Here is a 24,546-nt window from a genome sequence, read left to right on the forward strand (position 1 = left end):
TTTAATGCAAAATGAAGAAGTCTTCTCTCACCAACTTGCTGATCATCTGTCAAATTTTCTTTCCTACTTCGAGCTCTGGCATTTCGAAACCAACTTTGTACGACTTGTTTCCTCAACCCACATTGTTTTGCTATATCTATCACTGTATCTGTGTTAGGAAATGGTATAAGAAGGAAAATTGACTGCAGTAATTTTAATTGTTCTGGATTGAAATAAGTTCGGAAATGTGTTTTTCCTATTTGTGATTTCGTTGTTGTATCTTTTATACTAGACATATTTATGCCACTGGTTCCTGGTAATGGAATATCTGAAAAAAAACATCAATATGAATTATAAATTATGAATCACCATGGTTACAGTATAAATATAAATAAAAAAAATCCTAGATGCACTGTGTCAATTCTAGGCCTGTGATTGCTGCTGTCTGTATAAATAACTAATGTTGACTGTTAAAAACTGAGTCCATTTATTAATTTTAAACAAGAATGTGTCCTCAGTACACGAATGCCCCACTCGCACTTTCATTTTCTATGTTCAGTGGACCGTGACATTGGGATAAAAACTCTAATTTGGCATTAAAATTAGAAAGATCATATCATAGGGAACATGTGTACTAAGTTTGAAGTTGATTGGACTTCAACTTCATCAAAAACTACCTTGACCAAAAACTTTAACCTGAAGCGGGACAGACGGACGGACGAACGGACAGACGGACGGACAGACAGATGGACGGACAGACGAACGGACACACAGACCAGAAAACATAATGCCCCTCTACTATCGTAAGTGGGGCATAAAAATGCTAAATTGTTCCATCGTTATATTCTCAGTTCTGCTGTCCCTAAATAAAATAAGATCATGTATCATTTCTGATATGTTGCAAACTATGCATTCGTCTCATACTGCAAACTGTTAAATAGACCCTTCAAAAAATTTACAACTGACATATTTTTTAATGGTTTAGTAAATCCCTATTTGACATGCCTAAGGTTTTCAAAATTTAAAATTTTTCTCCTAGTGAATAAATATCTTACTGGAAGAAATGCCAAAATACAAATTCTTCATAATCTTAAATTTGCGTTTCAATTTTGTTATATTTCATGTGTGAAGTTGAGATATTTACAATGAACTCCAGGGCTTTCGCTTGAATTTTGAAGTAGAAGGATAAATTAAAATTATAGGCGGCTGTAACATGCGTTCGGGGAAGCCGAATGCCAACAAAGCTGTAAGCTTGGTGCCTTACGGCAGGGGGTCTGAGGGCCATTCAAGGCCCCCTTAAGCTCTGGCATAAATAGAGCAAAATTTTGCATTCTCGCAATCTCCTGGCACCTAATTTCTTCTTTAAAATGACCATTTTTTATGTTTGAAATTAAAGGGAAAAAAAAATCGCAAAGAAATTTCATTTTTTTTTATGTAAAAAGCTTTTTTATTTTCTTTACCTTGTGCTTAAAATTCATTTGCTATAAAGGAGTTTTATTTATATAATAATCCTATTTATCAGAAATCTTGATCGATTTATTTTGCATAACTATGTGCATTTGTAAACAAATGACCCCCCTTTTTCTCCAAAGACTTACCCGTATTTAAATCATGCAATTATTTCTCAAACATTAACAGAAAATTGATATATCCCATGATTTTCTCCTTTTTTTTTGTTAACTGTTCAATAAGTCAGATACATAAATCATTGGGAAATGTTAATTATTTGTGGTCGAGACGGCAATATTCTACTTTCGTTTTTGACCTTGATTCTCTGAACACCACGTGGGCTTTGAAAAATGAATTTCAAAAGATACTGTTTTCCAGATTCTGAACAACATGCTCTACTACACTTTATTTTATTTGACTGATATTATTCCATAACATAAGATTGTCATCCTATCTTAGTCTTCACGTTCTAAAAGCCAAAACCATTAACGAGTTAAATAACATTGGAAGGTCTCTTTTTTTATCGTTCAAAGACCACCGGAACATCTCTCTTGTTATCTTTGAAAAGAAACGATGCATTTTGACTTTAAATAGACAACCAATCAGTGACCTGAATTCATGTGAATTATATTTAGCCCAAGGTAAACACTGATTTTTCATCCTTGTTAATTGTGTCTGCCACTTTGCGACAATACGTCTCTCAGCTGCCTGTAAACATTTGAAAAAGATAAAAAAAAAATCATTTTGATTTTATATTTTTGTCAGTGAAGTAGCTGGCACTTGAAACCACCGTAAACGGCGGAAATCCTCCATCTACTGGCTACCGTAGAAAGCGCTGGAACTCAGTAAATGCATAAAGATTAAATTCAGCTACTTTATATCAATATACTAGAACACAGCCGTGATATCGCGGGTCCGTGACTGAATTAAAGAATACAACTATGCGTAAGCCTTATTTTAGCATTGGTATTGTCATCTGATAAAGTCATGCCGATTATAAGATACACAGTTTTCTCTCCTTTCAAACTCTTTCTGTGTGAACAGGTCGACAGTTTTCTCTGCTTTCAAACTTTTTCTGTGTGAACCCATTGACCTGGAACTTGTCAATTATTGGTAATATTAATAATTTGGAAAACAAAAGGTCCTGGAATGCAGTCTTTTTTAATCAACAGCATTGTCCTATATTAGTTATAAATAAAGTTAAATTCTTTGATTTGCTGTTTTACGTCATGCCCGCTAACAAATAATTAGATTTTTAGAATTTGTATTGTTATCTTAGACAGTCTTACTTATTAAAATACTACAAAAGGGAACAATTTGACAATGATTGAATTTAGAAGTGTCAACCCTGTGATTATGATCCGTGTATATAGCAAAATCCTAAATACACCGTTCAACTTTGGTGGTGCGCCTGTCAGATGCGGAACGTACAGATAAGGTAATAGGTAACAGGTGAATATACTATTGGTATGGGTATAGGATTTGAGCCGGAACTTGTTAATTATTGGCAATATTAATTATGTGGAAAACAAAAGGGCCTGGAGTGGTGTAATTTTTAATGTACACCATTGTCCTATATTAACTATATAAAAAGTTGAATTCTTTGATTTGTCGTTTTTACCAGATGACGGCTGACAAATTGGACCTCGTTATTTTAGTATTATAGATATAACCAATACTTTTTTGACAAAAGTATAAAAATACAAAAAAAAGATTATATTGCAGACATCATTCGTCTCAAAACATATTTACCTTGTTGATCAAAATCCTTCAAACCTTCCTGTGCTAAACCAACAATTATTCCAACATTCTGAATAACCTTATTGGATGCCTCTGATAATGTTTCCCGTTTTTTACTTCGTCTTTCCAATTTAACCTCTAATGCTACCACCAGCTGAGCTGTGCATAGTGCTATTTCCTTAGAGTAGGCAATAAGTTTCCCAGAATTCCCTTCTCCACTTACTAGTTTGTCGGCAGCCTCACTGTGAATAAACATTGTCATGATAATGAGTTATCTCCCCTGCAATTCAAATATAACATTGTACCCTATTCAGATTAGTCCCCTTGTGTGACATGGAACAGTAGTTTTATGGAGGTAACTAATACGAGTTTTCAGCTGATATTTGATCAATGATTACATGTATGTATTAGGTTTCAGCAGTCTAAATACTTTACATGACAATGAGTTATCTCCCCTTCAATTCAAATATAACATTGTACCCTATTCAGATTACTCCCCTTATGTGACATGGAACAGTAGTTTTATGGAGGTAACTAATATGAGTTTTCAGCTGCTATTTGATTAATGATTGCATGTATGTATTAGGTTTCTGCAGTCTAGATACTTTACATGAAAATGAGTTATCTCCACTTCAATTCAAATATATTATTGTACCCTATTCATATTACTCCCCTTGTGTGACATGGAACAGTAGTTATATGGAGGTAACTAATATGAGTTTTCAGCTGATCTTTGATTAATGATTGCACGCATGTATTAGGTTTCTACAGTCTAGATACATGTACATGACTATCAACTGTGTAACATGCAGAACACCAACATTAATTTTCTAGAAGATACTTCATTTCCTGTTTAACACTTCCTTACTCAATTCAGACAATTCATTTTCATGATTTTCTAACTGTCTTGATGTATCAAAAACATATATTTAAACCTGTCACATTTTTTGTGCCTGTCCCAAGTCAGGAGCCTCTGGCCTTTGTGAGTCAAAAGTATGACGTCCATTATCACTGAACTGGTATATGTTTTTGTTTAGGGGCCGGCTGAAGCACACCTCAGGGTGCGGCAGTTTTTCACTGTATTGAAGACCCACTGGTGGCCTAGGCTGTCTGCTCTTTGGTCGGGTTGTCATCTCTTTGAAACATTCCCCATAAATTCCATTCTTAATTTTACATAATGGAAGATCCAAGTTTAACATGTTTGCACTTACTTATATTCAGAATTTTTCCTTCTTGTGAAAGTGGCGCAAATAAATTTCTCACTAAAATTAGTTAACAGTAATAATCTGTTTTCAATTTACTTACATTATCGCTGTGACACCTAAGCCAACAGATCTAGTTATTGATAACAAACGTTCTGTCCATCTATGACTGTTTTTATAAAATTCGTTTTGGGAAGATTTTGCCTGTAATGTAATTTCAAAAATCAGAGCTCAGAACTTACTTTCTCATCATGACACATAAATAATCCTGTTTAAAAATCTACTTGAAGTATAAATCTCATACTTTTAATAATAGTGTTAATTACAGATATTATTTGACAATGCTTTGTAAGCCTTTAAAGGCTGGCCGATTGACTTCGTATTAGTGTATGTAAAAATGTTATATCAGGTTGCACTATAAATAAAATTATATATATATATATAATATACAATAGGGACATTTGTACACCGACAAATAGAGCAAACAGTAGGAACTGAATGTTTATTAAATCCAACATTTTTCCGTTAAATGTTTTAATTTGTTTCAACTACCAAATTAATAAACTACTCACCCTACCCTGTGCCACTATTTCTCTTTCCAACTCTATTGTTTTCTCCATTAATATTTTTATTGCCTACAATTAAAACATCTGTAGGTAAATACTTTCCCATGTACAAATACAATATTAGTCTAGTAATTTAAAAAGCACTTTGAAATCCGGTATTATGATAAAATACATTTAATATGTACTGTGTATTTCCATTGTTTTATCTCATATCAAACAGAAATAGGACAAGATGTCAAGCCCACATGATCACAATTCTGTATTCCTGCAGTGAACAATCTCTATTGTGATAGTAATATTGCAAAAACTGAACAACACGAATGAAGGGGAGGACAGGGGGGTACCCTTCTCCCTTCTCCCACCCGTCTTCTCCTTTCTCCTACCCCCGTTCTCCTTTCTCCCATTAGAATAAAACATCTCCTTTTGAGATATTTTTTCTTGAAATATTAGAAAAAAATTTAAAAGGAGAGATATTTTATTTTTTCTCCTTTCTCCAACTTTTTCTCCTTTTTCCCAGTCTTCCTCTCCTTTCTCCTACCCCTTTCTTCTTTCTCCCACCCCCTTTCTCCTTTCTCCCACCCCCTTTCTCCTTTCTCCTATCCCCTTTCTCCCTGTCTCCCTTACCCCTGTCCTCCCCCTCACGAATGGCCCAACTAGCAAAAAAATTCATGAAGTCATTATTAGGAGTTGAAATTTGAGAATGAAGTCTGCATAACTGTTATTTTATTAAACAAAATATTCAGTCCAAAGCAGGACAGGTTATACATAATATGATAATCAAATTGTTTGTAAGCACTGAATGGTAATCAATTGCATAATTTATCAGTGGGAAGTAAAATTAAATATTGCATCTTAATTGTCAATGAAGCATTGGTTGTAGATAATTCAACTACAGTTCTGGATAATGGGAGATAACTCCAATTTTAAAGATGACCTTCACAATGACATCATTTATATTTTTAGAACAGATATTAGATTCCTGCAACTTGCAAAATTTATGTAATTTTCTTGAAAGGTGTAACATCTTTTTGTGACTTGAATATCTAAGCATATAACATTGATAAATTTCTGATAAGATGTATATAGAATGTTATGATCAATGCACTATATTTTGTGTATCAAAAATTTGAGATAAACCTTGGAAGATTTAGATATCAAGTCAGTTACATTGAATGCATTTCATCCAATTGTTACCCAAAAATCATTTCTTAATTAATAAATAAATAAATCGTTCTTAAAAAAAATCTTACTTGTATAAGGTCAGCACATGAGTCAAGAATATTCTCCTTATTTTTCAAGTTGATACTATTTGTCTTGCCTATAATTTCCTGTAATAAACACAAACATACATTGTTGTTACAGGATTTTCAGTAGACAGGTTTGCTGTTTATACAGTATCACCAGCGAAAAAACTATCCACCAGCTAGTAACACTTATGATATGTCATGGGGTAGGTCACTGAGTTTTGTTTTAAGGTGGTACATAACACTACAGGGAGATAACTCTGTAAAAATCGGCTAAACATTTTTATCACTTTCTATTTTTATCAATTTCCTACATAATGACGCCTTTTGATGCCAACCCCTTTACTTTTTCTTATATTATGCTATTGATGTTTTCTCTTGTAATGAATATGATGTCCTCGTCATGCTCATGGAAGTTACCCCTTTGTTTGTTAATGTTATTGTCTGGAAATGTCTTGACCAGACAACATCCCAAACTGCATACTTAAGGAATTTGCTGAACACATAGCACCCATCCTGCAAATAATAATGCAATGCTCGCTTAGCACTAACAGGTGATGTTGCAGGACATGTAGGACCAACAATAAAGTCATTGTCAGCTTCTGTGTTTCACTGTTTGGTTTTGTAACCCACTGTAGCAGTGTACTGTTAACTTACGACGTTTGACAGAAATTGACATTTTTTAGCATAATGATTTCTCATTTTTCTAACCGTTATGTTTTATAATATTTAAATGGCTTCATCCAAGCTGGACATGGAGAAAGTGAATTTCTCAAGACGTATCAGCATGGGGTTTGTTTTTCTAATCATATACTCTCAATTGTTTTCAAATGGTAAAATTCATTACTGTAGAATTGCTGACTAAACAATTATTAGTTCGAATAGGTGATAATTAATACTTCAAATACTTGCTCATTTTCAGGGTTCGTATGGATAGTAAACCCTGCAAATTGTAACAAATCCCTGTGTTTGATCGTTTTTAAAATCATTGTTTGTTAAAAGTTCGTAAAACACTTTGTGAGTGTCGTGGGGAAATGCGGTCAATTTATTTCATCTCATTTCATTCATATATGCCTCAATATATTCTTTGAATTAAAAAAATAGATGTTAATGTTGAAGTCTTTGTTTATTTTGATCTTTCAGTCGCCATTTTGTAAAATATATTAGACTGGTCCCGTGGAGTTACTTAATACAACGGAAATAATTCATTCAGAAATAGTAAACCAGTCGATCACGTGATCCGAAGTGAAAAATAAGCGGGAAATTTGTAAAAATTACGAAAAAAATATAGAGACGCGCTTGCGTTCGATAGCACTGCAGTCAGTGCAATAGAACAGCGGGAAATTGTCGTAGCGCTGAAAAGCGCAGCGCTAAAACGGCCTGGGGAGAACACTGCATTGAAATTGTTTTTACAGCATCACTTACACCTATCCTTGTATCAGCTGTATGAATGGCTAATGTTACTGACTCCATCTCCTTGTCCACTGTATCTCCAATCTCTTTCTCTCTGATATCAGTAATAATCAATTCTTCTGTATTCATGATCTCAGAAGGTTTAGCAGTAGATTCTTTGTTAAGAGATGGAAGAGCTGCAAAATATTCATATTTATGTTGAACATTATTCTTTTCTGTGACAACTCTGAAATTCTACCATTTGCATTTTGAGACTTAAAAAATAAAAGGATTTTCTACAGGATTTAAATGTAATTCCTTCCTTCTTTTTTAAAGAGAAAAAAAGGTAAAAAATCTTTCCCAAAATTTTTTCCTTTGAAGTAGTTCCTGAGAAAGATATGACAAACAAGATTCATGGGATTGACAGACAGATGGATGGAGTGACTGACGGATGGATGGACAGAAAGACATACAGAAGTAAAACAGTATACCCCCACTTTTTTTTTATAAAGCAGGGGTATGATGAAGTTGGGGTATAATAAGATTAATACACTAACCTTTCTTATCAAATTGATCAGATGATATAAATTCTTCAACATTCATATGTTCTGGAACAACACGACACTCCATACTCTGATAGCCTTTGTCCTCATTTTGTAAGCCGTTATACAATATGTCCTGTCTATCCCTTCTACAATAGATAATGTTATGATTTGAAAAGCTGATTTTTAAATACTTCAAGTTAGCCAGAGGCAGCTGCAACCAATCAAACCAGGCCTGAACTGAAGAACCGATTCTTGTTTTACTGTTTTTAAACTGGCCTATTCAAAGGTTCCAAGCTTGCCTTATTAAAAATTTGCTGCACCTAAGTCCAAAATGAAAATCATATACAATATTACTAAACATTGAATTGGTTCACATATTCTCAACTTGCAAGGATCACTTCCATTGGGCAAGGCAAAATAAACAAAATTCTGCAGCAGTCATTTTAGAAATCTTAGAAATATTCCTGCCAAAGTTTGATGCTCCTTTAGGCTTTAATTACATTTATATCAATGCATTCACTAATTTTCTCCAATTAATCTATGGTTGCCATAGAATTTCTAAACATGCAGTTTGTTATTTCTCAGTTCAACTAAACAACTTTGACTTGTGTAATAATATGTTCAATTCACCTCAAACATGGCAAGCTATCATCTACGATTTCTATCAATGAGTCTTTTTCAGATTCACCAATGTCCTCTGGTTCTGTCTTGATGGTAACCTGCAAATAACAGATTTAGACCAATCAAACTTGATATTCAATTTTTCAAATTAAAATCATTTATTTCAGAATTATTATCATCGTGACTGTTTGTACATAATAACTGCAGTATTTCTCATCTAGACGTAATGTACTGTATTGTGGATCCATTATTATTATTATTCATAGAATATCAGTTTTGGTAGTTAGATTTCAAGGGTTAAGGTGAACAACAAATTTAAATGTTTACAGAATGAAAATGAATGATTAATGCTTGCTTGCATGCAAACAGATCTAGACAACCATATATAAAGTTATTTCACCTTCAGTTTTATTTACAATTTTGGCCTTGGATGGGACGACAGCTTAATATTAATTGTTGTTAATTATTATACTGTAATGATCCTCAACAATGCATTTAAATACTGTATAGCAGGTTATTTTCACGGGGTTTAAATTTTAGCTTAGTTTCGCGGTTAGAACAAAATTGCCAAAATAAATTTCACCAATTTTGAAAGTGTACAATCAAAGGTATTGTTGAAAGTTTTGAATCCGCCAAAATAATAACAGCCAAATATTTCATATACCTTATTCAAGGTAAATCACGAAATTTTACACCCGCAAAAATAACACACTTTAAGGTACTAGAGAAATGTTGTAGTAAATGCAAAATGTCTATACTGCAAAAAAAAAAGTTAGTATCAGACACATGAGAAAATGTTCTGATATTCATACTTCGAGCACTATAGCTACCTACCACTGACATTATGTCAAGAGGTTTGTCAGATATCTTGGTCTGGTACTGGTACCCGAACTGGTTGCTATTATCTACCTTGTCTGCTTCATACATGTACATACTAGAATTACTACAATCCAAGTTTGGTAATTTATTCTGTTGACCTGAAAGAAACCAAACATTTATGAGATGTCACATAACATGTTTAACCCAGCCTCATTTGTTGTGCCTGTCCCAAGTCAGGTGCCTCTATCCTTTGTAAGTCTTGTATGATTTTTAATTTTAGTTCATTTATATATGTTTTGGAGTTTAGTAATAGCAAATGCAGTATGGCCTCCATTATCAAATTTGTGTCTTCTGTACTATATTTTGTCTGTTTTTATTTTTATTTTTAGCCAAGGCATTGTCAGTTTATTCTTGATCTATGAGTTTGACTGTCCCTCTGGTATCTTACGTCCCTCTTTCACTGAACTAATACACATTTTTGTTTAGCAGGGCCAGCTTAAGCACGCCTTCAGGTATGTGATTTTTTCTGCTGTGTTGAAGACCCATTGATGGCCATCAGTATTTTTTGCTCTTTAGTTGGGTTGTTGACTCTTTGACACATTCACCATTTCCTTTCTCAATTTAATAGTGTTATCTGCAGGTCACCCTTATATCTGAGAAACTTCATACCAATCAAAGAAGCAGAAAATTAGGTCACATTGACCTACTGTAATAAGGATGCTTTATCAACCAAATATTGGACTTATGAGTGTTCCTGATAAATGTAAACAAAAAAAGAGCATCGGACTCATGAAGAGTTGTTTTCATTATTTCTATATTTTTCCAATGTAATGTTTACCGGTACATTAAAAATACCATAGTTTGACTGGTCAGCAATTATTTTATGTCTGTTGCTCAAACAAGGGAGCATTCTGCACACATTTTCTTCAATAAGAAACAAAGTTTCTATACTGCAGACAATTGCAAACAATAAAAAACAAAACATGCAGCAATTGAAGACTAAGCAACACAAACCTATCCAAAAAGTAAGCATGATGTCAGGTGCTTTGGCAAAATGAGCAAATTCTGTTCTACAATTATGACACTTGTCATTTAAGAATGGCAGACACACCAACAGGTCATTAAAGTGGTTCTGATTTTACAAATTTAACATTTATGTTATTCCTATTAAAAATAACTGACTACAAAGAGAGTAAACTAACCTTTGAACTTTGTATTTATGTCAAAATTTCTGTTTCTTATAAAATTTCGCCGTTTCTCTTTAGTTTTTAATTCCCTCCGTTTTTTAGCTCTAGCATTTTGGAACCATACTCTTGCCACTTGTTCACTTATTCCAATAGAATTTGCTATTTCTATTAATGTGTCCGTGTGAGGCATTTGATCCCTTAAGAAATGAAATTTGAGTGCTTGTAATTGATACTCCCTAAACAAAGTACGTTGACCACGTCGACTATGTTTATTTTGTGTCCCTCCACTTTTAGTTTTTTCTGTGAAATCTGTTTCTGGTGAAACAAGACCTGTAAAATATAAAAGAACTTTTTTTTCTATTTTAAAGAATGATAAACACAGAACACATATACAAGTTAACATTTTTCACAAAGAATGCAATAAATGCACAAATAACACCACAAAAGAGTAATCAAACAAAAAACCTAATAAACATGTAAACAATCAAATAATGCAACAAACAAGTAAACAAACAAATTAACACTATTAACAATGTTAAGGTGGTACCTAACACTACAGGGAGATAACTCTGTAAAATCAGCTAAACGTTTTAATTACGTTGTGTTGTAAAAGGAATATTAAGCTTCTCAATGATCAAAATTGGTGGTTGTCAAATTGCTATATAACCAGTGTAATTTTTCTGACAAAACGGTTGGTTCAAATCTTTTTTAAATTTTTATATTTTTGTTAAAGTGTCAAAGTAAATACATACTTTGACAAAATTTTATGAAAATTAAATGAGCCAAATTAATTTTAGTGAAAGTGTTGGGTACCACCTTAAGTAATCTTACAGCATTGATGAATAACAAATTAATAATTATGTCTCTCTCATCATTTCTCATATCAAATGTATCATGTATATCTTTTATATTCATTTGAAAAAATTTACTGTTTCCAATAGCATAAATTGTTCTAAATAATACGGATGTTCTTATCCCAAGCAAAAAACCCTAGCCGTATTTGGCACAACCTTTTTGAACTTTTGATCCTCAGTGCTGTACAACTTTGTACTTGTTTTGACTTTCGAACTTTTATATCTGGGCATTGGTAAGTCTTGTGTGGACGAGGTGCGTTTCTGGCGTATTGAATTTTAATCCTGATGCCTTTGGTTAGCTATTATTCATGTGTTTCTTTGTTAAATATATTCAAATACCATGTACTGTGGATTCATTTATTTTCGTGGATATCAATTCTTGTGGATTGCTGAAAACTTGCATATTCGTGGATATTTGATTTTGTGGTTTTACCAATCTCTGTATACAAACCCTATTGAACATTTGATATTCGTTGACCATTTGAATTTGTGGTTCATCTGTATCCACGAAACTCCCAAAAATTTGGTATCCAACGAATAATAATGATTCCACAGTACATGGTATATGAATACAGTGACTGCCAAACACCTTCAAAAACAAAAAGGAGCATGTCTGATATGTGGTTTATTAGTTCTACTCATAACAGACCTGTCTCTGAATCATTTTCTTCTTCCTCAAAACTATCAGATAATATGAGTTCATCAACCTCCATATGTAATGGTACACTGTTATCTTCATACTCTAAAGACTGGTTCACTGTTCCTACTCTAGCTTCTGTTCCCTCCATGACTACATTTCTGCTGTGAAGGGTTTCATCACTTTCTGATACACAGCTCTGTTGATCTAAAAATTATATGGGAATTTTTGTCTACTAGTTATATGCCTGTTCCAGGATACGGTAGTTAGTTGAATCTGTTATATATGTGATTTCCATGAAAAATGAGGATATCTTATTGATGAAATTATTATACAATATTTATTTGTATGGCCAAATTAGAAGCTTGACTGACCTTACATAAAAATAAATTCTGTATGAATGTTAGAAAGATTCGTGGATTTTTTAAGCAGATTACTTTCTGAAACCAAATCTTAAAATTTTCAAACTTTAAAGTTGTGCACCTTTTAAATCTCATGTGTATACTATAAATCTGAAAACGATTAAGACTAGTAAGGAATTCTGTAATTTTTTGGCATTAAAATTGAAATATCTTTTTCAACTCATCGGTGACCTATATTTTTTATTATCATTTTCAAATAAGATGTACTTAAACTAAACTATTGTAAAATTTGAGCGATTTCTGTAATTTAGTTCTTTTATTTCGATATTACATCTATTTCTCCTATTAGTTCAACAGAAAAAAGTACCTTTACAAAAATGTATGCTTCTTGCGAAGACAGATTGTGAGCGTAAATGAACGGTGACCCCATTTTTTATTTTATTTTTCTATTAAGTATGAAATAAAGTTCATCTATAGAAAAATATAGCAAAACCCTATATTAAGAAAAAAATATCGATTCAGACCCACAAGCCCTCTTAACAAGAAATTTGAAGGAATGATAAAATGTTCTCACAGAAATTCATTAGTTTACTGTTAAGAAATATTGTTGATGATGTTAAGGCCAAATAAAATATATGTGTGGTTCCAGTAACCCTACCGTCTCTACTTTTTCGGCTTAAAAATAGCCTTCCCTAAAGATTTTATTGTAATTTTTCATTAAGCACTGTTAAAGTCAGAATGTTGCTCCCATAGATTCAATGTAAAAAAAAACATAAAATTAAAAAAAATCCCTACCTACCTACACTAACTTTTTTTCAGATGTAACTGGAACCACACATACTTTTTTATTTGGCCTAAGTATGACAGTTCTAGCATGCCAAACTGGGTAATTGATGAAATTTTAAGCTAACCTAATATCTTCACTCCTTGTTGGTATGTTGCATCAGCAATGGCATTTTGGAACCAAATTACTGCAGCTTGTAAGCTGATTCCTGCTTCCTTAGCTACATCCAATATTTTGAAGTCGAGATTTCTTCTATTTATCAAGTGTGATTCAAGTATTTCTATTTGTTTCTTAGTGAAATAGGTTTGTGATGATTCCCGTGGTGGATTTTTCTTCTGTTCAATACTTTCCTTGTGACAAAGAATTGTAGAATCAGCACCTACAAATGATGAACTAATACATGCAATAGATTGTTTTCCTTTCACATATTCTTTCCATAAAATGCACAATGACACTATGATATTATGGATGTGTTAACAAATTAGATAACAAAGATTTCAATTAAAAGTCTTTATATTTTTATTAATATTATAAAAAAAAGCATGCAAGTAATTTATAGGTATGTGAAAATAACAAAGTTATCTCCCCTGAATGGATAAATTATACCTTCTGCTACACTATCTGATGATACAAATTCCATAACTTTTTTATACAGTGGTACATTATCCTTTGACTCTGTAGACAAACTGCATACATCTTTCTTTGCTTTTGTCTCATTCTGATGACTGCCATATAATATTCTACAAGTGCTGAAGAAAAAATATAAATACCAATGTATTACACTTAATAATGTATGTAAAACATCTTATTTTTTGGTTGCTACACCAATGTCCCAGGTTAATTCAGAGCTTTCTAACTAGTTTAACTCACCACTTTCTGTATGTGCCTGTCCCAAATCATGAGCCTGTAATTTAGTGGTTGTCGTTTGTTTGTGTTTATCATTTATATTTATTTTTCAATATTCTGTACATAAAATAGGCCATTAGTGTTCCCGATTGAAATGTTTTACAATTGTCATTTCCATGTATTTCATAGCTGATAATGCATTATGGGCTTTGCTGATTGTTGACGGCAGTATGGTGACCTAAAGTTGTTAGTTTTTGAGTCGTTATGTCTCTTGTAAAAAATTTTAAATCTAACAATTTTTTTTTATATGTTTTAATAATGGAAGTAACTAATTCTGTCAAAACATGTGATTTATTAATTGTATGGAGGATATTTTCATATTAGATTTTTTCAACATTTGTGTGTATATCTATCAAAGAGAAAAGTTTACGTTTAGGACCAACAAGAAAACTCAGAAAAAGGGACAACCTTGAAACCAATTACTGGTTTTAAACCTCTTTCTGAGTAGTAACTGTACATAACATATATGTCAAAAACAAACCTATCTACAATTTGTACATCTCCAGCTGGCATTGATGGTTCATACATATTTTCAGGACTTGAAAATGTGTTGCTCCTTGCTTTCATCAACTCTGTTCTTGCATTTATAATTTCAGGACTTGTAATTGTGCTGTTCAATGCCCCTGGTCTTGCATGCATCATGTAAGGACTCTTTATTGTGCCGCCCAATGCCCCTGTTAGCTCTGGATGTACATGTGTAATTTCAGAAGGTGTAACTGATTTGTTCCATGTTCCAGCAGCTTCAAGTTTAACAGGGATAATTTCAGAATCTCCAACAGTTGAACTGTTAAAAGTCCCTGCCAGATCTGGCCTTTCAAATGTAATTTTAGGATTTAAACCTATTCTGTTCCAAGTTTGTGCCAGGTCTGGTCTTACTTGTGAAAACTCATTATATGTAACTACACTGTTCCATGTTCCTGCAAGCTCTGGTGTTACATTCGTAGTTTTAGGACTTAAAATAGTGCTGTTCCACGCTTCATCGACTTCTAGTTTTACAGGGGTAATAGCAGGACCTGTAACCATATTGTTTAATGTTGTTGTCAGCTCTGGTGTTACATGTGTAACTTCAGGACTTAAAACTTTTCTGTTCCATGCTTCAGCAATCTCTAGTTTTACAGGTCTAATTTCAGGACACATAATTTCTGAACCCGTGTCTGTCCTGTTATATGTTCCTTCTGATACCTGCTGCACGTCTGTAATTCTAATATTTGAAACTGTACTGTTATTAGATTCTGTTTCTTGTTGCGACTTTTCAGTGTGGGTTTTTACTTTCTGTTAAAAAAAAAAAATACAATGTTCTGATTAAATTCCGAAAGCATTCATTCAAAAATAAATCACAACTGCATACATTTTGTACATATTTCCATTCTCAATTTTATATTAAAAATTGAGTACCCAACAGGTTTAATACCACCAAATCATAGTAATTTACACATGGTTACATTACATAAAAGGGTAGAAACAAATATGACCTTGAACATGAGTTGCAAGAAATTGATCATTAAGCATGTTTTAAAAGTATAAAAAACAAGGTAATCATGGTAATATAGAGAAAACCAATTGTATCATTTTCCTGAATTTGCTGGATATATCTAACCTTCATACGGATTGGGTTTTTATTGATTGATTTTAATTCTATGAGAGAATTAATAAGCTATTGCTTGTTTTTATCTTTAAGGTGGTACCCAACACCTTGAATAAAATTAATTTTGCTCGTTTAATTTGCATAAAATTTTGTTACCACAAAAATATTTACTTTGACTTTTTAAAAAAAAATAGAAAAATTTCAAAAAAATTGAACCAATCACTTTCTTGTAAAAAAATTGGTTGGTTACATAGCAGTTTGACAAATGCTCATTTTGATCATTGAGAAGCTTAATATTTCCTTTACATTACAACTTGATTAAAATGTTTAGCTGATTTTTCAGAGTTATCTCCCTGTAGTGTAAGGTACTACCTTAAGTTACAAGGATAGTTTCTCAGCGGCATGCACTAAAAAAAAAGTACTAAAATTACTGTTGCGAAACACCTAACACTTCAGCTTTTAGATCCACAACTAAAGTTTGTTTTTACTAATTAAGCTTGTAAAAAGATATAATGAATTCTTTGCATATAAGTCTTTGTATTCTTTTTGTCAGTGTTCAATGGCATATTTATAATGCAATTAACCTGAACAATTGCATGCTAAATTTTGAATCTTCTTTGATCATAAATCTCATACCTGTACCCAGAGGGGTATGACCCCACCCCTTGAAAACAAATAAGCAGTGTTAAAGTCAACATTCTGTTTGAATAGTGACTGTTAAAGTTAAGTTTTTGGGTCCAAATGACCCCTCTTTGGAATTTCCTGGCTACAGGCCTGAATCTTACACATACTTTTTTGCATTCTGATGACGTCATCACATTCTTCAGTACTCCCGGTACAGAGAGACGTGTCATAGTGGTTGGAGTAGAGCAACACTTGGTAATAGTATCAATGACACTTGCCACATTAGTTTCTGTAATAGAGCGGTTAGAATAGACTTTGGATAATTTACATGTATGGCTAAGGTCCGTCATAAAAGTCATCAGAGAATCAATGTCAGCTGTCCCATCGTACCAGACAAGGTCGTCTGTCTTTACCGAATTCCTTGGAACTTGCCATAGAGCGTCATTGGATGGATCAAGTGCCTCTATATACTTTTTAAATGATTGAACAGGACAATATGGGGATTCAGGAAGCTCGTAGATAACTATCTGATTTTCTTCCGATTTCATTTCATTTTCAGCTCTTCGTACAAACTGCAAATTTTCCTTTGAGTCGTTGATGATTTCAAATGAAGACTTTGTCATTTCAGACATATCTGATGTAACTTCATAGTGTCGATCAAAATGGAGTCTAACTTCAAACTGAACTTTGTTAAATAGTCCATTTGGAGTAAAAGGGTTCATGAGTTCGGACTGGTAAATCTTCTTCAAATCCCTTGCAGTGATCGGGGGGACTTTCTCTCCTTCATATTCTGTAATAAACAAATACTGTTAATTCAGAAATTTTTTAGTGCATTTATTATTGCTATCTTGTTATTTTAGACTAAAATGTGATTTTAATTTTTGTGATAGGGAGAATAATCCAGTGTAATTCATATAAATAATTTCAAAATGTAAGTTTAAATCATTGCGATTATAACCCTGTCGCATTTTTCGCAATAATAAAAACATCGCAATAATTTCTAAATTTACAGTAATAATAAACAATATGCATGGTTCTTTAAAAACATGTTATTTTAGTTATTTACTTAATGGTGCAATATTTATAGAGATTCTTGTATTGGATCCTTTAATTTATTCAATCCAGATAGTAATACATGTATGATCGAATCTTAAACAAGTAATTAACATGATTAACTATGTAAGATTCTGTTTCTCTAATAACTACCAAATAAATTTTCATTTTTGATAATGGAAAATAACCTTAGAGCGCTTTCAACATTCTCATGATTCTGAAATTTCTACAGCATACAAATGTTACACTATATTGACCTGAGTGACTGAAGCAGACTCACCATTTGTTCTTGACTGTATACAAATATTATTTTTGTGCTGACTGAATGAACCTGAGTGACTGAAGCGTCTTAAACAGTGTTTACACTGGTATGGCTTCTCTCCCGTATGAATTCTCATGTGTTCCTTCATATGGTGATTATGTTTAAAGCCTTGTCCACAGGTATCACAAATGAATGGACGACAATCTGAAATATCCAATTAAAAATCAAAAATAATATGAATTGTGCTTGAATATAATCATGTTGAATTGTAAATCAGGTTGACCTACTTTTGACTGCAGGTTTCAAAAAACTAGTAAATGGTGAAAGTGGCGGCACAAAAAAAGATATATGTCATGTATTGTTAAGTAGTGATTTAGCATCCTTTCATTTTTATAAACGTGTATTTTAACATGATACACAATAAGTAAATTTCAAAACTTAAGAACTTAAATGCTTAAGAACAGAAACTAATTTTGAGACCCTACAGTCAAACACCATGTAAATCTTAATGCCACCTAAGCTTAGCTGCTGCAGGATATAAATTGTTGAGGGTTTCAGATTACAAAAACAATGCTCACGGTCATTATTATTAAATAAGAAGATATATATGTAGTTACGATTGCCAATGAGGGAAATTTCCATCAGAGACCAAACAATGTAAATTTTAACAATTATATGGACTTCAACAATTAGTGAAATATATAAGCTGCAAAAGAGAGGCGAAGATTCCAAAGGGATATTCAAATGCATAAGGCAGCAACCATTTGATTTTCTGGGGCGGGGGGGGGGGGCTATGGATTTTTTTTCTGGACAAACTTTTTTTTTCGCCTGCGGGGAAAAACAATCTATTTTTTTCAAGACAAGTCGAAAACAATTTTTTTCTTTCAATTTCAGCATTACACATAGTGGCAGCTGAGGGGGAAACAAATATTTTTTTTTTTCTCAGAATCAAAAACAAATTATTTTTTTCTCCAAAAACTGGAAACAAACTTTTTTTTCCAAAAAAATCCATAGCAAACCTCCCCCCCCCCCCTCCGCCATGGTTGCTGTCTAAGCTGAAACTAAACAATGCATAGCAAGCTATAAAAGACACTAACATGCATCAAATAACAAAATGTAAAACCATTCAAAAGAGAAAATAAGCAGCTTGATATAAACCAACTAACAGGCCAATATCAATCAGGTGTCATACCACCAATTACTCCCTCAAATTTAGAATGTATGTGAAAGTAGGCCTACTCGGACAAAAAATAGTGCATTTGATGTCATTGTTCACCTAAACTAACCAACAAATTTGCAGAAATGAAAGTTTTCTTGAAAGAGAAATATATTAAGACCATTTTAAGCCAAAATTTACCTATTAATGAGTTTGCATTAACAAATTGAGGATTAATGCGCTCCATAGTATACTAATTTAAGATTTCAAGAAAACCAGGGGTTATTTTTAGTGGTACATTTGTCCCTCCTTTCGGAAGCTCTCTTCTTTCTTATATGATTTTGAATGTATGTTGAAAATTGGCATGCAGAAATTGAAGGTGACAGCTGAACGATTCAGGATATACCTAGTTTCTATGAAGTTAAACTTAAGGTAAAATATTTAGAAAGCTGTGAAAATTGCAAAATTTGGTTGAACAGATAGGGACTTTTAATTGGTGGTATGACACCATCACTACAGTATTTGGTTTGGACTTTAGTTTTCTATACAAAAGACTTCTGCATTTTTATCATCCCTTAAAGTTTTCTCCCTGCTACTAAAGATCTTCAAACTGACTGGAAACTGACTAACCTGGTTCATGGGGAAAATAAAATACTTACAATTGAGGGTCTGCATGGGTTTTACAGAATAGAGAATGTGCAAAACAATTGACAGCCGGAAGGTTTTTAAACAAGATCAATTTTACCTTTATTTATATACTGTGAATTCATTACTGTAAACCAACTTATTTTCGCGTATACTTTATTTCGCGTTTACTGCTTACTGACACTTTTCGCGGCGATTTAATTTCGCGATTTTCAAATTTGCTTGATCATGTTGATGTAGTTAAATATGTAACGATCCAAATTGGACATATCCGTGACTATTTATATTTGCGTTATTTTTGTACCTGCGAATGTCGCGAAAATAAATCACTCACGAAAATTAGTTGGATTGCAGTATTCATGTTATTCATTGGATATCAATTTTCGTGGATTTGGTGGTGACCCAAAACCACAAATTCAAATGTCCAAAGAATTACAAATCGAATATATATATATAGGAGTTTATGCAGACTTTTAAAAAGCCACGAAATCAAATATCCACGAAAAATGCAAGTTTTCCTCATTGTCCCTGAAAATTGATACCCACAAAAATAAGGGAGCTACCATTTGATTTTTATGGGGGGGCTAGGATAAAAAATTTTGTCCTGCATTTTTTTTTAGCTGTAATCTCTGTCCTGCCTTTTTATTTTTCACTCTGTTCGGTCCTGCCTTTTTTTTTTTTTAGTTTATCCTGACTTTTTTTTACCTAAATTGTCGTCCTGACTATTTTTTTTTGCAAGTGTCTCATCCTGCTTTTTTTTTTTACTCCAAACTCCTGTCCTGCCTATTTTTTTCAAATTTCATCCTAGCCCCCCCATAAAAATCAAATGGTAGCTCCCTAAGTGAATCTACTGTAGTTAGCTGACATACATCGTGAGAATCCTGACTTTGTCCATGATTCCATCTTTCTCTTTAGGAGTTTCGATTCTTAAAATGTCTTTTGTCTTTGTCTGCAGATTTCATTCCATAGCTCTGTTACCATGGCAACTGCCTTCCATCATTTTCTAGGAGAATTGAGAATGTTATATGATGGCATCAATAATGAAAATAAAATAAAAATATTAATCATCAAAAAACTATTTTTACTATCATGTACTATAACATGTGTACGGTAAATTCAGAAAATTATTCATGTTAAGTTATTTAAGGTGGTACCGACACTTTCACTAAAACTAATTTGGCTCGTTTAATTTTCATAAAATGTTGTCAAAGTATTTACTTTTGATCCTTTAGTCAAATAAATATATATATAAAAAATTTGAAAATTTCGAACCAACCGTTTTGTCAGAAATATTACACTGGTTATATAGAAATTTGACAAACACCAACTTTGATCATTGAGAAGCTTAATATTCCTTTTACAACACAACGTAATTGAAACGTTTAGCTGACTTTACAGAGTTATCTCCCTGTAGTGTTAGGTACCACCTTAAAGGTTTTTATTATGCAAATAATGCAATTTGTTGAATATTGCAATAATAAGAACTTGCATTCTGATAGCTGTTACTCCTGTTTGTATGCAGATTTACAAGAAATCACAGTAATCATAATCATGTTTATCATACATTTTTGTCCATACTTTTAGTACCTTTAAAAATCAATAATTTCTGAGTTTACAGCATTACATTGTATTTATGATGTGAACTCAGATTGAGAAGTTTTATTTTATATTTTTTTATTATTTTTTTTTAAATTATTTTGAGCCTCTAAAATAACTAAAATAAACAGTTGCACAATGAGTGCAATGATACGCCCCTAACATTTTCAAAGAATAAAGTTTAATTACTTCTCCATGTCATATAAGAAATAAATATGAAAGTCAGAAGGGAGCTTTCATCAAAAGATATAAACCAAATTTTCATGAGAATTGCTAAAAGCATTTTAAGTTATTGTCGGAAAACGGAAAAATCCCCAAATGAAATCGCAAGACATAATTATACATCATTATCATAAATTATATGTGGTAACCTTCAGCTGTTATCTGCTCTTTGGTCAGGTTGTCTCTTTGACATATTCACATTTCCATTCACAATTTTATGAAATAAATTTGATTAAGTTTTTTCTTATACACTATACTGGAGAATATTTATATTTATAAATGAATGGCAATAATTTATTTTGAATTTATCGAACAGACAATAATTTGACTTTCACGTGCCACCCTTACAAAAATCAGCATTCCCGCGTCACCCTTAGGCTTAGACCCCAATGAGACCCACTTATAAATGCATGGTACAAAAAAGTGTAACTTAGAATACACCTTATGCTAATCCCGGCTGACTCGGCTGCTTGAACTTTGACACATACAACAATCACTTTTCCATTGTGGCGTCAGATATTTTGTATTGTGACGTCAAAATTTTACAGGAACCTGTGTGATATCCAGTATAAATGGCTTACAAATAGCGATAAGGTGTATATGTGAGCCAAAATTTGTTCCTGTGAAAAAAGTTCCAGTGGAACTAATATCACAGGAAATATGTTCTGGGAGAACTTTTTTCATAGATAATTTCAATATAATTTGTTCCATCTCTATGAAATAAGTTCCACACTTTACCTGGTGAAATAAGTACTGTGTTGGTGAAATTTGTTCCTTACCTAGTGAAATAGGTTCCAGGTTTATGAAATTTGTTCCTTACCTGGTGAAATAAGTTCTGGGTTTGTGAAATTTGTTCCTCACCTGGTAAAATAAGTTCCTAGTCTGTGAAATATGTTCCACTGGTTAAACAGGTTATCTTATATACTGAACATTTGTCATCAATGAGTTTAAAGTTATCATTCAAGTGCATTATAAAAATAAGTATAATATATTGATAATACAATAAATGAAAAATGTAAATCATCCAAAAAGAATCTTGTGGACTATAGCAAATGTTTAATTATAAACGTAATTCATCGAAATCAAAATTAAAAATATCAAAATGACAGTCCCACTTTGAGCCAGAAAAGAGAAAGATAAGAAAAAATCTTTCAGAAAAAATTAAAGTCAAAGATAACATGAACATATGAACTAACTGTTCCATGACAAGTACATGTATGGCTAGAAACAGGGCCATGACAGTTAACAGGAACCACGCAGGAATACCACATAAAACATAGATACAAATTATGATAAATTACCATCACTTTATCCTGTAAAACTTAACAGTCTTGCCTGCAATTACACATGTATCCCATGCCAGCACACTCAGTACAGCATTTAGCTTGCTTTATAATTAAAGTGTAACAAGAAAATGTTTCGCTGTGCAATATGTTGCAAAGGTACTTATTTCAGTGAAAATAGGTTTGAGAAGAACTTATTCATTGATTTCTTTGACATATGTACATATTGGTCTTAAACTAATATCACAGGAACTTATTTAAAACTCTTAATATTAACTGGAACAAAATTCATGGATCTATGATATTTGTTCCGGAACTTATTTCATATTTGGTCTAAAAATTAGTTCCGGAACAAATTTTACAGTGTTGGAACATATTTTCTGTGATATAGGTTCCGGCGGAACATATTTCCTATGAAATTTGTTCCAGCGGAACAAATGTCACACCGGAACATATTTTTTGTTACATATATGACCAAACTACTGTCCAAAATTTAGCATTGACCAATGAACCATGAAATCAGGTCAAAGACAAATGACAACATGGACAACTGCTAGACAGACATATGCATGCACACCTTACAATTATTCCAATTAAGCCAAATTTAGAACTTTGAACTATTCCTTATTATATGTATACATGCAGGGAAATAAAGGTCATTCTGAGCATTTATGAACCTGTCACATTTTATTATAATCTGTTATATCGTTATCTTTAAGATACATGCATGTAATGATCATGTATAAGACTAGTCCAAAATAAAATAGCCTTGCCGGACTAGTATAAGACATAATGCATTTCACACTTATATATTCTATTTTTAGCCATCACGGCCATGTTTGTTGGCTGAAGGGGATTAAAAAAAAATTGTACATTGCCTCGTACCCTGTCTACTTCTTTTGGTGCACGATACCTCGAAACCGTAACCCAGATCTATACTAGACTGCATTGTTCTTTTCTGTAAGTTTCTCCTGATCTGCATGGTGCACATCATTCGTGGGGAATATTTAAATATTACCGCGGGAAAGTCTATTTGTTTACTGAATCAAACGAAATAATCTTTAAATTTTCCATTAACAATCAACTGCCGAGCATGTTAAGATAATCTTCTCTATAAATCGCATTACAGGGACAACTTAATAAAACACGTGCCAGTTTGTTTTTAATAAAATTGTCACATGACATTCACCATCTGTGTTAATACCTAATAAGTATTCAAAAACTACATCAGTTATCGGCCGTCATATGTAACGTTTGTTGTGATCTGTTTTATTACCTATGAACTTCTTACCTGTATTGCACACAACATTCACAATGCCACTAGTGGTTAATTATCCTATTTACAAGCTAGCTATGTATAGGCCATGCATGAACCATTGTTATATGTATAACATGGTAAATGTAATTGTGTATCAGTGTCAGTAATATGTGTAATGCAATATATGACATATATAAAAACACAAATTTATACGTCTTACCTTTTCTCGTAACTAATTCTTATTTCCTTCTACAATTGATCTTCTGCAAAAACTAGACTTCAGTTCAACACCAATTTACATTTCACCAATATATACGTGTATTTTACCTGTATAGTATTTACCTGTACAATGGTACACTGTCCCCAATAAACATCCTTTAGGGCGACATTTAAATCGTCTGCTCTGAATGGCACATACGTTTAAAGCTAATTAGCAGGTGTTAAACATTTTATTGTGATCAATTTGGTCCATTTAACAAACAAAATGTGTACAATGTATGGGTATAACATTCAAGGTCTCTTTTAAAATGAATCAAGTGGGAATCAAGTGGCGTCTCTTGTGCATATAATTTAAT

General features: G+C 32.6%; 1 protein-coding gene across 3 annotated transcripts in view; it reads right to left on the reverse strand.

The window, feature by feature from the left end:
- The window catches only part of LOC143052534 (uncharacterized), a 69,794-nt gene extending 45,496 nt beyond the window's left edge, over window positions 1–24,298 (reverse strand). For all 3 annotated transcript variants that reach the window (XM_076225588.1, XM_076225587.1, XM_076225586.1), the window contains exons 1-18: window positions 24,192–24,298; window positions 20,482–20,615; window positions 17,830–18,015; window positions 16,664–17,286; window positions 14,769–15,559; window positions 13,988–14,130; window positions 13,509–13,760; window positions 12,248–12,442; window positions 10,760–11,074; window positions 9,573–9,715; window positions 8,748–8,836; window positions 8,130–8,263; window positions 7,606–7,769; window positions 6,187–6,264; window positions 4,943–5,005; window positions 4,474–4,574; window positions 3,181–3,410; window positions 32–307 (exon numbers count right to left, since the gene is read on the reverse strand). In XM_076225588.1, the coding sequence (XP_076081703.1) occupies window positions 32–307; window positions 3,181–3,410; window positions 4,474–4,574; window positions 4,943–5,005; window positions 6,187–6,264; window positions 7,606–7,769; window positions 8,130–8,263; window positions 8,748–8,836; window positions 9,573–9,715; window positions 10,760–11,074; window positions 12,248–12,442; window positions 13,509–13,760; window positions 13,988–14,130; window positions 14,769–15,559; window positions 16,664–17,286; window positions 17,830–18,015; window positions 20,482–20,515 (3,817 nt within the window). In that variant the 5' untranslated portion in view covers window positions 20,516–20,615; window positions 24,192–24,298. The remainder of the gene's footprint in view (window positions 1–31; window positions 308–3,180; window positions 3,411–4,473; window positions 4,575–4,942; window positions 5,006–6,186; window positions 6,265–7,605; window positions 7,770–8,129; window positions 8,264–8,747; window positions 8,837–9,572; window positions 9,716–10,759; window positions 11,075–12,247; window positions 12,443–13,508; window positions 13,761–13,987; window positions 14,131–14,768; window positions 15,560–16,663; window positions 17,287–17,829; window positions 18,016–20,481; window positions 20,616–24,191) is intronic.
- Between the last annotated feature and the right edge of the window lie 248 nt (window positions 24,299–24,546).

Source organism: Mytilus galloprovincialis, chromosome 11 (genome assembly GCF_965363235.1).
Source record: "Mytilus galloprovincialis chromosome 11, xbMytGall1.hap1.1, whole genome shotgun sequence".
NCBI classification, from domain to species: domain Eukaryota; kingdom Metazoa; phylum Mollusca; class Bivalvia; order Mytilida; family Mytilidae; genus Mytilus; species Mytilus galloprovincialis.